This window comes from Oncorhynchus tshawytscha, linkage group LG29 (assembly GCF_018296145.1).
Source record: "Oncorhynchus tshawytscha isolate Ot180627B linkage group LG29, Otsh_v2.0, whole genome shotgun sequence".
NCBI classification, from domain to species: domain Eukaryota; kingdom Metazoa; phylum Chordata; class Actinopteri; order Salmoniformes; family Salmonidae; genus Oncorhynchus; species Oncorhynchus tshawytscha.
In genome coordinates this window covers 25,475,250-25,491,228 of record NC_056457.1, presented here as the reverse complement: position 1 = coordinate 25,491,228, position 15,979 = coordinate 25,475,250, and the positions used below count along the sequence as shown (strand labels likewise).

The following is a 15,979-nucleotide window of genomic DNA, read 5'->3' as shown; positions in this document are numbered from 1 at the left end:
TTTATGAGTAGTGAGTGATCCTAAGGTACTTTATGAGTAGTGAGTGATCCTAAGGTACTTTATGAGTAGTGAGTGATCCTAAGGTACTTTATGAGTAGTGAGTGATCCTAAGGTACTTTATGAGTAGTGAGTGATCCTAAGGTACTTTATGAGTAGTGAGTGATCCTAAGGTACTTTATGAGTAGTGAGTGATCCTAAGGTACTTTATGAGTAGTGAGTGATCCTAAGGTACTTTATGAGTAGTGAGTGATCCTAAGGTACTTTATGAGTAGTGAGTGATCCTAAGGTACTTTATGAGTAGTGAGTGATCCTAAGGTACTTTATGAGTAGTGAGTGATCCTAAGGTACTTTATGAGTAGTGAGTGATCCTAAGGTACTTTATGAGTAGTGAGTGATCCTAAGGTACTTTATGAGTAGTGAGTGATCCTAAGGTACTTTATGAGTAGTGAGTGATCCTAAGGTACTTTATGGGTAGTGAGTGATCCTAAGGTACTTTATGAGTAGTGAGTGATCCTAAGGTACTTTATGAGTAGTGAGTGATCCTAAGGTACTTTATGAGTAGTGAGTGATCCTAAGGTACTTTATGAGTAGTGAGTGATCCTAAGGTACTTTATGAGTAGTGAGTGATCCTAAGGTACTTTATGAGTAGTGAGTGATCCTAAGGTACTTTATGAGTAGTGAGTGATCCCAGGGTGGCAACACATCCATTCTATGTGATTTCAATGAGTCTTTCTCCATTCTGATTGTTTCATGCTGTTCAATATAACTTCAACCAAAACAATTTTCAGCATTTTCATCAATTTCTGCATTTCCTGCACTCATTTCCACCCTGCCACCTAGGGCTGCACCATATGGATAAACAATCTAGGCCTTATTTTTAACCAAATGTTGCAATTCCGATTTTGACAGCAAAACTGTTGGAATCATGGAAATAGAATGATTATTCAAATTCTATAGTTAGGGGCAGCAGGTAGCCTAGTGGCTAGTGTTGGGCCAGTAACCGAAAGGTTGCTAGTTCGAATCCCGAAGCTGACAAGGTAAAAACCTGTTGTTCTGCCCCTGAACAAGGCAGTTAACCCACTGCTCCTAGGCCGTCATTGTAAATAAGAATTTGTTCTTAACTGACTTGCCTAGTTAAATATAGGTTAAAAATATATATAAGTGGGCACTTTGAATACAGTGTTGCATTAATTAAAATGCCAGAGAGAAGTTATTGTGACAGGGTAGGAACCAAAGTGTTGATAAATGTTTCCTAGGGGACCCTATAAACTTGACCTACATTGAATGTTTTCTCTTAGCTACACTCCATGACCAAACCTATGTGGACACCTGCTCATCGAACATGTCATTTCAAAAATCATAGGCATTAATATGGAGTTGGTCCCCTTTTTGCTGCTATAAGACTCTTCTGGGAAGGCTTTCCACTAGATGTTGGAACATTGCTTCCATTCAGCCACAAGAGCATTAGTGAGGTCAGGCACTGATGTTGGGCGAAAAGGCCTTTAGGCTAGCAGTCTGCATTCCAATTCATCCCAAAGGTGTTCAATGGGGTTGAGGTCAGGGCTCTGTGCAGGCCAGTTAAGTTCTTCCACAACCATCTCAACAAATAATTTCTGCATGGACCTGGCTTTGTGTATGGGGGCATTGTCATGCTGAAACAGGAAAGGGCCTTCCCCAAACTGTTGCCACAAATTTGGAAGCACAGAATTGTCTAAAAAGTAATTGGATGCTGTAGTGTTAAAGTTGGGGCCCAAACCATGAAAAACAGCCCCAGACCATGAAGCTCCAGACAAACAGTTCTTGTGTTGACGTTGCTTCCAGGGGCAGTTTGGTACTCGGTAGTAAGGTAGGCGCTTCAGCACTCGGTGGTTCTGTTCTGTGAGCTTGTGTGGACTACCACTTCACGGCTGAGCCGTTGTTGCTGCTAGATGTTTCCACTTCACAATTACAGCACTTACAATAGACCAGGCAGCTACAGCAGGGAAGAAATTTGATGAACTGACTTGTTGGAAAAGTGGCATCCTATGACGGTGCCACGTTGTAAGTCACTGAGCTCTTCAGTAAGGTCATTCTACTGCCAATGTTTGTCTTTGGAGTTTGCATGGCTGTATGCTCAATTTTATACACCTGTCAGCAACGTTTGTGGCCGAAATAGCAGAATCCACTAATTTGAAGGGGTGTCCACATACTTTTTAGTGTACTTCATGTAGGTAACATATTCATGCTTTGCATAATCCTCTTTGATTTAGAAGGTACTGATGCACAAAAACCATGCTGATTTAGTTCTACACCATCACTGATATTATCAGGCTGTATAGCTAATTACATTTCATCTGACTCATACCGCTGCTGCCCAACTTGCTTAGAAAAAACAACCTAGCTGTTTGCAGATGTAAGAAACAAACTAATTGTGTAACTATAGAACACTAAATGGATTTATATTAAGAAGCAAAGTGCATCGTTGTCATTAGGGATGCACAATATCTCGGTAAGCCGTATTGCATGCTCAAGAATGTGCTGGTTCTTGGCCTCACGGGTAGCGCAGTGGTCTAGGGCACTGCAGCGCTAGCTGTGCCACCAGAGACTCTGGGTTCGCTCCCAGGCTCTGTCGCAGCCGGCCGGGACCGGGAGGTCCGTGGGGCGACGCACAATTGGCCCAGCGTCGTCCGGGTTAGGGAGGGTTTGGCCGGTAGGGATATCCTTGTCTCATCGCGCACCAGCGACTCCTGTGGCAGGCCGGGTGCAGTGCGCGCTAACCAAGGTTGCCAGGTGCACGGTGTGTCCTCCAACACATTGGTGCGGCTGGCTTCCGGGTTGGATGCGCGCTGTGTTAAGAAGCAGTGCGGCTTGGTTGGGTTGTGTTTCAGAGGATGCATGGCTTTCGACCTTCGTCTCTCCCGAGCCCATATGGGAGTTGTAGCGATGAGACAAGATCGTAATTACTAACAATTGGATACCGCGAAATTAAATAAATAAAATAAAAAGAATATGCTGGTTCTCATACCGCTGCTGCTATTTCAATGGCATTTGAGAACATGTTTGAAACGTGGAAAATCCCCAAGTACACGCTGTGCTACGTGATGATGCACGTAACATGACAAAGGCTTTGGAAGAATGCGGAGTCGCCAGTTTGCCGTGCATATCTGACACAGTGGCAACAGGTAGGAAGTTAGCGGGTCCTTTTAAAACACACAGCTAGCATACAGCCGCTTGCAAGCAATAGAGGAGCAGCTAGGAGTGAAAACGGAAAGACGTTTCCACCAGATGGAACAGTACTTTTTATATGATGGAGAGCCTGCTGGAACAAAAACGAGTGCTTGGTGTGTACGTAGCCGACTATGAGTTACCTGTAACAATCAGTACAAACCAGTGGACTCTCATTGAAACCATGAACACAGTCCTAGCTCCATTCGAACAGACTGACTGGAGAAATAAGCTCGTCAACTGTGTCTGCAGCAGACGTGATACCCTCTGTCATGGCATTGAAACGCCAGCTCAACAGAACTGCCCACACAGACCGTGTGGTAAACTTGGAAAAGTTCTCTAGTAGAGGCTGTGAACAAGAGATTTGGTGAGCCTCTTTACTGTGTGGCCAACATGCTCGATGCTAGGTACAAGGACCGCTACTTCTTTAACAGACATTCTCTCTGAGCCTCTTTACTGTGTGGCCAACATGCTCGATGCTAGGTACAAGGACCGCTACTTCGATACAGACATTCTCTCTGAGCCTCTTTACTGTGTGGCCAACATGCTCGATGCTAGGTACAAGGACCGCTACTTCGATGCAGACATTCTCTCTGAGCCTCTTTACTGTGTGGCCAACATGCTCGATGCTAGGTACAAGGACCGCTACTTCGATACAGACATTCTCTCTGAGCCTCTTTACTGTGTGGCCAACATGCTCGATGCTAGGTACAAGGACCGCTACTTCGATGCAGACATTCTCTCTGAGCCTCTTTACTGTGTGGCCAACATGCTCGATGCTAGGTACAAGGACCGCTACTTCTTTAACAGACATTCTCTCTGAGCCTCTTTACTGTGTGGCCAACATGCTCGATGCTAGGTACAAGGACCGCTACTTCTTTAACAGACATTCTCTCTGAGCCTCTTTACTGTGTGGCCAACATGCTCGATGCTAGGTACAAGGACCGCTACTTCTTTAACAGACATTCTCTCTGAGCCTCTTTACTGTGTGGCCAACATGCTCGATGCTAGGTACAAGGACCGCTACTTCTTTAACAGACATTCTCTCTGAGCCTCTTTACTGTGTGGCCAACATGCTCGATGCTAGGTACAAGGACCGCTACTTCTTTAACAGACATTCTCTCTGAGCCTCTTTACTGTGTGGCCAACATGCTCGATGCTAGGTACAAGGACCGCTACTTCGATACAGACATTCTCTCTGAGCCTCTTTACTGTGTGGCCAACATGCTCGATGCTAGGTACAAGGACCGCTACTTCGATGCAGACAAGAAACAGAGTTTACGTGAAATGTTAGTGTAACAGTATAGCTTCCGTCCCTCTCCGCGCTCGAACCAGGGACCCTCTGCACACATCAACGACTGCCTCCCACGAAGCATCGTTACTAGAGGTCGACCGATTAATCGGAATGGCCGATTAATTAGGGCCATTTCAAGTTTTCATAACAATCGGAAATCGGTATTTTTGGGCGCCGATTTCCGATTATTTTTTACATTTTTTAAAATAATAATAATGTATACCTTTTATTTAACTAGGCAAGTCAGTTCAGAACACATTCTTATTTTCAATGACTGCCTAGGAACTGTGGGTTAACTGCCTTGTTCAGGGGCAGAACAAAAAAAATTCACCTTGTCAGCTCAGGGTTCCAATCTTGCAACCGCACAGTTAACTAGTCCAACGCTCTAACCATTGCACTCCATGAGTAGCCTGCCTGTTACGCGAATGCAGTAGAAGACAAAGTAAATTGCTAGCTAGCATTAAACTTATCTTATAAAAACCAATCAATCATAATCACTAGTTATAACTACTGATCCAGTTTAGCAGGCAATATTAACCAGGTGAAATTGGGTCATTTCTCTTGCGTTCATTGTACGCAGAGTTAGGGTATATGCAAGTTTGGGTTGCCTGGCTCATTGCGAACTAATTTGCCAGAATTGTACGTAATTATGACATAACATTGAAGGTTGTGCAATGTAACAAGAATATTTAGACTTCGGGATGCCACCCGTTAGATAAAATACCGAACAGCTCCGTATTTCACTGAAATAATAAACGTTTTGTTTTCGAAATGATAGTTTCCGGATTCGATCATATTAATGACCAAAGGCTCGTATTTCTGTGTGTTATTATGTTATAATTAAGTCTGATTTGATAGAGCAGTCTGACTGAGCAGCAGCAGGCCCGTAATCATTCATTCAAACAGCACTTTTGTGCGTTTTGCCAGCAGCTCTTCACAAGCACAGCGCTGTTTATGACTTCAAGCCTATCAGCCTAATGGCTGGTGTAACCAATGTGAAATGGCTAGCTAGTTAGCTGGGTGTGCGCTAATACTGTTTCAAACGTCACTCACTTTTAGATTTGGAGTAGTTATTCCCCTTGCGCCGCAAGGGCCGCGGCTTTTGTGGAGCGATGGGTAACGCTGCTTCGATGGTGGCTGTTGTCGATGTGTTCCTGGTTCGAGCCCAGGTAGGGGCGAGGAGAGGGACGGAAGCTATACTGTTACACTGGCAATACTATAGTGCCTATAAGAACATCCAATAGTCAAAGGTATATGAAATACAAATGGTATAGAGAAAAATAGTCCTATAATTCCTATAATAACTACAACCTAAAACATCTTACCCTAGAATATTGAAGTCTCATGTTAAAATGAACCACCAGCTTTAATATGTTCTCATGTTCTGAGCAAGGAACTTAAACGTTAGCTATTTTACATGGCACATATTTTACAAGGCACATATTACTTTCTTCTCCAACACTTTGTTTTTGCATTATTTAAACCAAATTGAACATGTTTCATTATTTATTTGAGGCTAAATTGATTTTATTCATGTTTTATATTAAGTTAAAATAAGTGTTAATTCAGTATTGTTGTAATTGTAATTATTACAAATAAAAAAGTAAGGGATGTAAGTGGAAGAAATAGGATTTGATTATGTTTTACTCATAATGGGACATATGTAAATGCCAACAAAATACCTTTTTGGTCAGTGTGTGTTTCAACTACTTAACTGTACAAGAATGCTTAATAGGGCACTACATTTTTTAAATATTGGTTATCTGTTTTTTTGGCAAGGAAAATATTGGATATCGGCCAAAAATGTCATATCAGTGCATCCCCGCAAGTGTCTCTTGGTCGAGGAAAAACAAATGAGCTCCTTGAGTGACAGGGGCGGGGCTAGTTATGTGTGGAAAGCAGCATGGAGCGAGAGATGACTCAAGTAGTGAAAGTCAACTCTAAAAATGGACATTATACACAACTTATCACATTTAACAAAACAAACATTCAAATAACTTTATAGAAGGTAAAGTAAAACTCAAACTGGTCCGTGCATTAATACCGGTATGGCCCTAGCTGGGTTCCAGACCTGGTGGCCCACGGGGTGAATTTGGGCCATGGGTGGTTATGTTTTTATTTGGCCACCAAGTTTTTGTTGACTTTCAATGTTGGACATAAAAAAACAGGAAATCAACTCCTAGTGATTTTTATTTGTCATATTTTCACAAGTATTCCCACGCATAATAGAGAGACCTAATTGTATACAAATGTAAGTAAGGTTTGAAATTATGTTTTAGTCAAATATCTGTTTGGGCTTCTTGCGGTCAATTTGTAGTCTACAAAATTATTTGTAATTATGTCCCGCCAGCCCAAACATCCGCTCAAGAAACATGTTTTAAAAAATGGTCCCGCAGCTGAATCTAGTTGAGGATCCCTGGTCACAACTGTAAGGATCTCCAGAGGGTAGTGAGGTCTGCACAATGCATCACTGGGGGCAAACTACCTGCCCTCCAGGACACCTACACCACCCGATGTCACAGGAAGGCCAAAAAGATCATCAAGGACAACAACCACCCGAGCCACTGCCTGTTCACCCCGCTATCATCCAGAAGGCGAGGTCAGTATAGGTGCATCAAAGCTGCGACCGAGACTGAAAAACAGCTTCTATCTCAAGGCCATCAGACTGTTAAACAGCCACCACTAACATTGAGTGGCTGCTGCCAACATACTGACTCAACTCCAGCCACTTTAATAATGAAAAAATTGATGTAATAAATGTATCACTAGCCACTTTAAACAATGCCACTTAATATAATGTTTACATACCCTACATTACTCTTCTCATACGTATATACTGTACTCTATACCATCTACTGCATCTTGCCTATGCCGTTCGGCCATCGCTCATTCATATATTTCTATGTACATATTCTTATTCATTCCTTTACACTTGTAAGGTAGTTATTGTGAAATTGTTAGGTTAGATTACTTGTTAGATATCCGCATGGTCGGAACTAGAAGCACAAGCATTTCGATACACTCGCATTAACATCTGCTAACCATGTGTATGTGACCAATAAACTGTGATTTGATTAGGGGAAGTGAGGGGAGACAGGAAAAGGAAATCCTCTCCCATAGGCAGTGTGCTGCTCCCCAGCTCTCTGCATCTAGGTGACCTAATTTCCAGTCGCACCGCAGATCTGGAGGAAAGCTCAAGAGGCCAGCAGTGGAGGTAATAACTGTCATACATCTATTAGAGAGAGAGAGAGAAGAGCTGAGAAGCTGCAAATTGTTTAACTCGTTTAACTCATTTCTCTCTCTCTCTGTCTCTCTCTCTCTCTCTCTCTCTCTCTCTCTCTCTCTCTCTCTCTCTCTCTCTCTCTCTCTCTCTCTCTCTCTCTCTCTCTCTCTCTCTCTCTCTCTCTCTCTCTCTCTCTCTCTCTCTCTCTCTCTCTCTCTCTCTCTCTCTCTCTCTCTCTCTCTCTCTCTCTCTCTCTCTCTCTCTCTCTCTCTCTCTCTCTCTCTCTCTCTCTCTCTCTCTCTCTCTCTCTCTCTCTCTCTCTCTCTCTCTCTCTCATTGATCTAAATCGAGAGAGAGGATGAATGAGTCAACGTGATGTTGGACGTGCCAGATTTCTACCATCCAGATACCGCAAATGTGTATGTATGTGTGTTTGCATAGCACGTGCATCATTCACAGCCATGTGACAAGAATGTAATCTAACATACATACATACATACATACATACATACATACATACATACATACAGACACACACAGCCGCTCCTGCCTGTCATGTTGGGGCTTGATCCTGCTGCTGCTGGTAAGATCCTGTTGCGTAACGACCTGCCTGTAATGACTATGTGAGACTACAGAGGCTGTCAAAACACACAGCACAAAGAACAGTGGTCTTACATTTCCTTTGCTTGTGGGGGGGGTGACAACTGTCTTAGAGCCCTCAAACTGAACTCGGTCTCGAAGCCAATCCCACTGCTTTTCGTTGCTCCCGTCTAAACAGGGACCGATTTAGACCTGGGACACCAGATGGGTGCAATTAATGATCAGGTAGAACAGAAAAGCACCAGGCTCCGGACCTCCTTGGGTATTCCTGTCCTAGAGGACGCACACACATCAGAGTGCTGTGGTCACGGACCTCACAAACATCACATAACCAGTTTCTGCTGTTCTCTAATATAATTCAACTGTGTGTGATGCAGCGCTACAGACAGCTTAACATCTGCCACAAACACAGCCAGAGGGGCCTATTAGACACAAACACAGACAGAGGGGCCTATTAGACACAAACACAGACAGAGGGGCCTATTAGAGGGACCTATTAGACACAAACACAGACAGAGGGGCCTATTAGACACAAACACAGACAGAGGGGCCTATTAGACACAAACACAGACAGAGGGGCCTACAGACAGAGGGGCCTATTAGACACAAACACAGACAGAGGTGCCTATTAGACACAAACACAGAGGTGCCTATTAGACACAAACACAGACAGAGGGCCTATTAGACACAAACACAGACAGAGGGGCCTACAGACAGACAGAGGTGCCCTAAACACAGACAGAGGGGCCTATTAGACACAAACACAGACAGAGGGGCCTGCCTATTAGACACAAACACAGACAGAGGGGCCTATTAGACACAAACACAGACAGAGGGGCCTATTAGACACAAACACAGACAGAGGGGCCTATTAGACACAAACACAGACAGAGGGGCCTATTAGACACAAACACAGACAGAGGGGCCTATTAGACACAAACACAGACAGAGGGGCCTGCACAAACACAGACAGAGGGGCCTATTAGACACAAACACAGACAGAGGTGCCTATTAGACACAAACACAGACAGAGGGGCCTATTAGACACAAACACAGACAGAGGTGCCTATTAGACACAAACACAGACCCAGGGTTCCATTACATCACGTTCCAATTGTTGCGAGAAAAAGGCTTTCTGAGGTTGTAACGCGCGTGGGAGGGAGCTGAAACCCCAGCATACATCGGTTGATCTAAATCAATGATCTGATCAGCGGATGCATGGCAGGTAACGACGGATCGAAGACGCCAACCACAACCACACAGTCGGTGCAAAAGGCAGTCGTTAACGGGGGATGGGGCAAGTGCTCGAGAAAACGTCTCATTCATACAGTGCCTATTTTATCACACACACACACACACACACACACACGCGCGCTTTACCCGTAGTGCTGACAGGTCTATCTCATCCAGACTCCGGGCCGGGGAGTCGCTCGCCATGATTCTCTCAAAATGGAAGCTTCCTCTCCGCTCATTTACCGAGGACAAACCCCCTCTCCCCTCCCTTATCCAGCTGTTAAAATCCCACGTTATATCCCTGCTGGCGTCCGTTAATAACAGTCCATAAACAATGGGTAATATAATCCGTTTTTCCGATTGATCCCGGGGGAACACGTCTTGAGACACCGAGGTGATCCAGGTCCTACATGCTGTATTCGGTTGCACGGGCCCCCTCCACCGGAGGATGGTGAAAAAAACACACTCCGCAAGAGAGCACAGCTGCGTACACACTGTATACCCACACACAGCGAGAGAATGCAAAGCGCCCCGGAAAAGGGTTAGTCTCGCGCTCACGGGAGTGGCCTGGCTGCACGAGCAGAGGGCGGGTCTCCTGAAAACAGGGACGCCCACAATGTCACATGCACGCGTGTGTGGGACAGTTATGAAAAAGCCCCCTCCTCCACATGAAAGGTTCATTGTATCTTCAGTCTTAATATCATCCTCAGCAGTAACAACAACATCACCACCATCATCATCGCTCAACTTTTTTAAACTGTGTGTCTTATACACTGAAGAGTATTCTCAATTCCTGACTGCAAAACTAATTATAGTGAAGATTTGAGTGTGTGATATGCACATGACAAACTGGTGTTCACTGTTGTGCATCATTGAAGCAGCATTAACCTGCTGACATATAGAATTGTTTTAAAAAGGTCATACCAAGGACCATTTACCTATTTGATTTAGATATATATTTATTATAAGATAACAAATATTATTTGATGAAACAATGAATCTGGCCTGACTGCTAATAGCACAGACGAACTCACTGACTAACAGATAAACACCATGGAACAACAGATAGTCCTTCCCCCCCACACACACACACACAGAAAAATCAAAAAGATTTGTTCTGAAGTGTCTGCCCTATATTTGAGAGACACAGGAAAGATCAGGAAACTGCCCCCCTCCTCCCCAACGGCTTAGAATGTTATGGGTTAAAGAGGGAGGAACACTTCAAGTCTGTTTTTAGTCATACACACACGAGGAGAGGGACATTTCCAGTATTCTAGAAGAGTGACTGTAACAGGGGTGTGTGTGTGAATAAGTCAACTACTACATTTTTACATTTGACATTTTAGTCATAACCACATATCACAGTAAGTACATTTTTCTTCAGTAAAGTAGCTATCAGCAAAGTCAGAGGTAGTAGGAGGGAGAGTCTAGTACGCTGCTAGGTCACCTGTGGTACAAGTCAGTATTCCACATCCATCCATGTCAGCTAGGTCACCTGTGGTACAAGTCAGTATTCCACATCCATGTCAGCTAGGTCACCTGTGGTACAAGTCAGTAATCCACATCCATGTCAGCTAGGTCACCTGTGGTACAAGTCAGTATTCCACATTCATCCATGTCAGCTAGGTCACCTGTGATACAAGTCAGTATTCCACATCCATGTCAGCTAGGTCACCTGTGGTACAAGTCAGTATTCCACATTCATCCATGTCAGCTAGGTCACCTGTGATACAAGTCAGTATTCCACATCCATGTCAGCTAGGTCACCTGTGGTACAAGTCAGTATTCCACATCCATGTCAGCTAGGTCACCTGTGATACAAGTCAGTATTCCACATTCATCCATGTCAGCTAGGTCACCTGTGGTACAAGTCAGTATTCCACATCCATGTCAGCTAGGTCACCTGTGATACAAGTCAGTATTCCACATTCATCCATGTCAGCTAGGTCACCTGTGATACAAGTCAGTATTCCACATCCATCCATGTCAGCTAGGTCACCTGTGATACAAGTCAGTATTCCACATTCATCCATGTCAGCTAGGTCACCTGTGATACAAGTCAGTATTCCACATTCATCCATGTCAGCTAGGTCATCTGTGATACAAGTCAGTATTCCACATCCATCCATGTCAGCTAGGTCACCTGTGATACAAGTCAGTATTCCACATTCATCCATGTCAGCTAGGTCACCTGTGATACAAGTCAGTATTCCACATCCATGTCAGCTAGGTCATCTGTGGTACAAGTCAGTATTCCACATCCATCCATGTCAGCTAGGTCACCTGTGATACAAGTCAGTATTCCACATCCATCCATGTCAGCTAGGTCACCTGTGATACAAGTCAGTATTCCACATCCATGTCAGCTAGGTCATCTGTGGTACAAGTCAGTATTCCACATCCATCCATGTCAGCTAGGTCATCTGTGGTACAAGTCAGTATTCCACATCCATCCATGTCAGCTAGGTCATCTGTGGTACAAGTCAGTATTCCACATCCATGTCAGCTAGGTCATCTGTGGTACAAGTCAGTATTCCACATCCATCCATGTCTGAGGACATCGCGAGATAACGTGGAAACTGGCCACTAGGAGCAACAGTGAGCGCTCTTATCTTCAAGTAGGTTTCGGTGTTTTGGATGGGTGTAAACATCGGTCTCTGATTTCAAAGTTTGCAAGTTCGAATTCAGTAATAGAAAGTTGCTTTTGATATTTTGGTTTTGAGTCTATCCAAAAATGTAACCCTTAAAATAACCATGCAGAGTTAATGCCTCACCTTAAGAATTAGACTTAATGCCTGAACTTAAACCTAACCTTAAACACACCGAAATTTGACATTTGAGAAAGATGGACGAATGTCTGATTCTGATATGACTGTGAGAACTGGTAGGAAGTACTGGTGTTAGTTCACTGTGAACATCTGCAGTCCACACTTGTTGGGCATATGCGTCTGTGGGTCATGCACATACACAATCCATGTCTCATGGCTTAAAAATCCTCCTTTAACCTGTCTCCTCTCCTTCATCTACACTGATTGAAGTGGATTTAACAAGTGACATCATTAAGGGATCATAGCTTTCACCTGGATTCACCTGGTCAGTCTATGTCATGGAAAGAGCAGGTGTTCATTAATGTTTTGTCCCCAGTCAGAGTTATGTAATCTGGAGCATTCATTCAGATAGTAATGATTCATCTGTCGAACTGGGCAGGCAGACAAGAGGCGGAGAGTGAAAGAGATCAGGGCTGATTATACAGGTCTTGAGGGGATACTTGTTGAACTGTTCACCCCTGGGAAGAATAACTCCAACAAATCATGTTCTTTAGACAGACAGTTCTTCATTGCAACGTGTTGCCTCTGGCCAGGTCATCAACTGACTGACTTGGTTCAATAAAGAAGAAATAGATCAATAATAGACAGGTACATCAAATCTGTTTAATAGTTAACATCTCATCAACGCACACATAATTAAGTGTATGATAGTTCATTATTTGGGATTTGTCACGTTCGTCGGACCAAGGTGCAGTGTGATAAGGTTTCCACATGTTTATTAACTGAAACGCACAAAACAAAAAAGAAGGAACGAAATGTGAAGACAACGGACTGCTCACAGGCAACTACACATAAACAAGATCCCACAAACACAGGTGGGGAAATAACTGCTTAAATATGATCCCCAATTAGAGACAACGATTACCAGCTGCCTCTAATTGGGAATCATACAAAACACCAACATAGAAAAAGAAACTAGAACACAACATAGACATAGATATACTAGATCACCCCCAAGTCACGCCCTGACCTACTACACCATAGAGAAACAATGGCTCTCTATGGTCAGGGCGTGACAGGATTTCTTATAAGGCATGAACAGTCTGTGAAAAACGTGCAGTTCATAGAAACAGGCCAATGATAGATAGAGTAAAGTGAAAGAGAGAAATGGAATGAAAGAGTGGGACAAAGATGGGACAGAGAAAATAAAGAAAAGGACAGTGAGAGAGAGAGGGGGACAGAGAGAAAAAGACAATGAGAGAGGGGGACAGAGAGAAAGACAGTGAGAGAGGGGGACAGAGAGAAAGACAATGAGAGAGGGGGACAGAGAGAAAGACAGTGAGAGAGAGGGGGACAAAGAGAAAAAGACAATGAGAGAGGGGGACAGAGAGAAAGACAGTGAGAGAGAGGGGGACAGAGAGAAAAAGACAGTGAGAGAGAGGGGGACAGAGAGAAAAAAACAATAAGAGAGGGGGACAGAGAGAAAGACAGTGAGAGAGAGGGGGACAGAGAGAAAAAGACAGTGAGAGAGGGGGACAGAGAGAAAGACAGTGAGAGAGGGGGACAGAGAGAAAGACAGTGAGAGAGAGGGGGACAGAGAGAAAGACAATGAGAGAGGGGGACAGAGAGAAAGACAGTGAGAGAGAGGGGGACAGAGAGAAAGACAATGAGAGAGAGGGGGACACAGAGAAAAAGACAGTGAGAGAGGGGGACAGAGAGAAAGACAGTGAGAGAGAGGGGGACAGAGAGAAAGGAAGAGTGAGGAGAGAGGGGGACACAGAGAAAGGAACAATGAGGAGAGTGGGGGACTGAGAGAAAGGAAGAGTGAGGAGAGAGGGGGACACAGAGAAAGGAACAATGAGGAGAGAGGGGGACAGGGAAAGGAACAATGAGAAGAAAGGAACAATGAGAAGAGAGGGGGACAGAGAGAAAGGAACAATGAGGAGAGAGGGGGACACAGAGAAAGGAACAATGAGGAGAGAGGGGGACAGAGAGAAAGGAACAATGAGGAGAGAGGGGGACAACGTTTTATTTGTTACATGCACAAGTACAGTGAAAAGCTTAACTTGCCCTACCCAACAATGCAGTATTCAATATCAAAATAGTATAATTAATTAAAATTAAAACCACGAGAAATAAGAAATAAAAGAGGACGCTACAGTACGGTCAGTGCCAGTACCAAATGTACAATGTGCAGGGATACTGGAGTATAGAGGTAGATATGTACATGTTGCCAGGGATACTGGAGGTATAGAGGTAGATGTGTACATGTAGCCAGGGATACTGGAGTATAGAGGTAGATATGTACATGTTGCCAGGGATACTGGAGTATAGAGGTAGATATGTACATGTAGTCAGGGATTAGGAGAAAGTGACTGGAGAAGATATGTACATGTAATACTGGAGTATAGAGGTAGAAGTTTGTACATGTTGCCAGTGATACTGGTGTGTATAGAGGTAGATGTGTACATGTAGCCAGGTGATACTGTGTATAGAGGTAGATATGTACATGTGCCAGGGTGTACTGAGTGTGTAGAGGTAGATATGTACATGTAGTCAGGGATTAGTGTGACTGTGTATGTGTGTTACTTAGTAACAATAATAATAAACAGTGAGTGAGTGTAAGTGTGTGGGTGAGTGTGTGTATGTTAGTTAGTGTGTGTGTTAGTGTGAGTGTGTATGTGTGTTAGTGAGTGTGTGTGTCTTAGTGTGTGTGTTAGTGTGAGTGTGTATGTGTGTTAGTGAGTGTGTGTGTCTTAGTGTGTGTGTTAGTGTGAGTGTGTATGTGTGTTAGTTAGTGTGTGTGTTAGTGTGAGTGAGTGTGTGTGTGTTAGTGTGAGTGTGTATGTGTGTGCAGGAGTGTCACTGTATGTGTCATAGGTGAATATAGGCCTACATATAAACAGGGCTAAAAACAACTGGTAGCAAGAACGTGTAAATACACATGGTAATATACTAATGGTAATATACTAATGGTAATATACTAATGGTAATATACTAATGGTAATATACTAATGGTAATATACTAATGGTAATATACACATGGTAATATACTAATGTTAATATACAGTGTGTAATATACTAATGGTAATATACAATGGTAATATACAATGGTAATATACTAATGGTAATATACTAATGGTAATATACTAAACAATATACTAATGGTAATATAAAATATACAATGGTAATATACTAATGGTAATATACTAATGGTAATATACTAATGGTAATATACTAATGGTAATATACTAATGGTAATATACACATGGTAATATACTAATGGTAATATACTAATGGTAATATACTAATGGTAATATACTAATGGTAATATACTAATGGTAATATACTAATGGTAATATACTAATGGTAATATACACATGGTAATATACTAATGGTAATATACTAATGGTAATATACTAATGGTAATATACTAATGGTAATATACTAATGGTAATATACTAATGGTAATATACTAATGGTAATATACTAATGGTAATATACACATGGTAATATACTAATGGTAATATACTAATGGTAATATACTAATGGTAATATACTAATGGTAATATACTAATGGTAATATACTAATGATAATATACTAATGGTAATATACTAATGGTAATATATACCTTGCCTTCAGAAAGTTTTACAGAC

General features: G+C 42.9%; 1 protein-coding gene across 11 annotated transcripts in view; it reads right to left on the bottom strand.

The window, feature by feature from the left end:
* Positions 1-15,979, bottom strand: part of tnikb (TRAF2 and NCK interacting kinase b) — a 96,652-nt gene that overhangs the window by 62,669 nt on the left and 18,004 nt on the right. For 9 of the 11 annotated variants that reach the window (XM_042308560.1, XM_042308569.1, XM_042308567.1 and 6 more), the window contains exon 1: positions 9,702-10,088. The exons of 1 other annotated variant lie outside the window; for it this stretch is intronic. In XM_042308560.1, coding sequence (XP_042164494.1) covers positions 9,702-9,758 — 57 coding nt within the window. In that variant the 5' untranslated portion in view covers positions 9,759-10,088. Of the gene's footprint in view, positions 1-9,701; positions 10,089-15,979 lie in introns of those variants that run through there. One more of the 11 variants, XM_042308568.1, reaches the window with a different exon arrangement.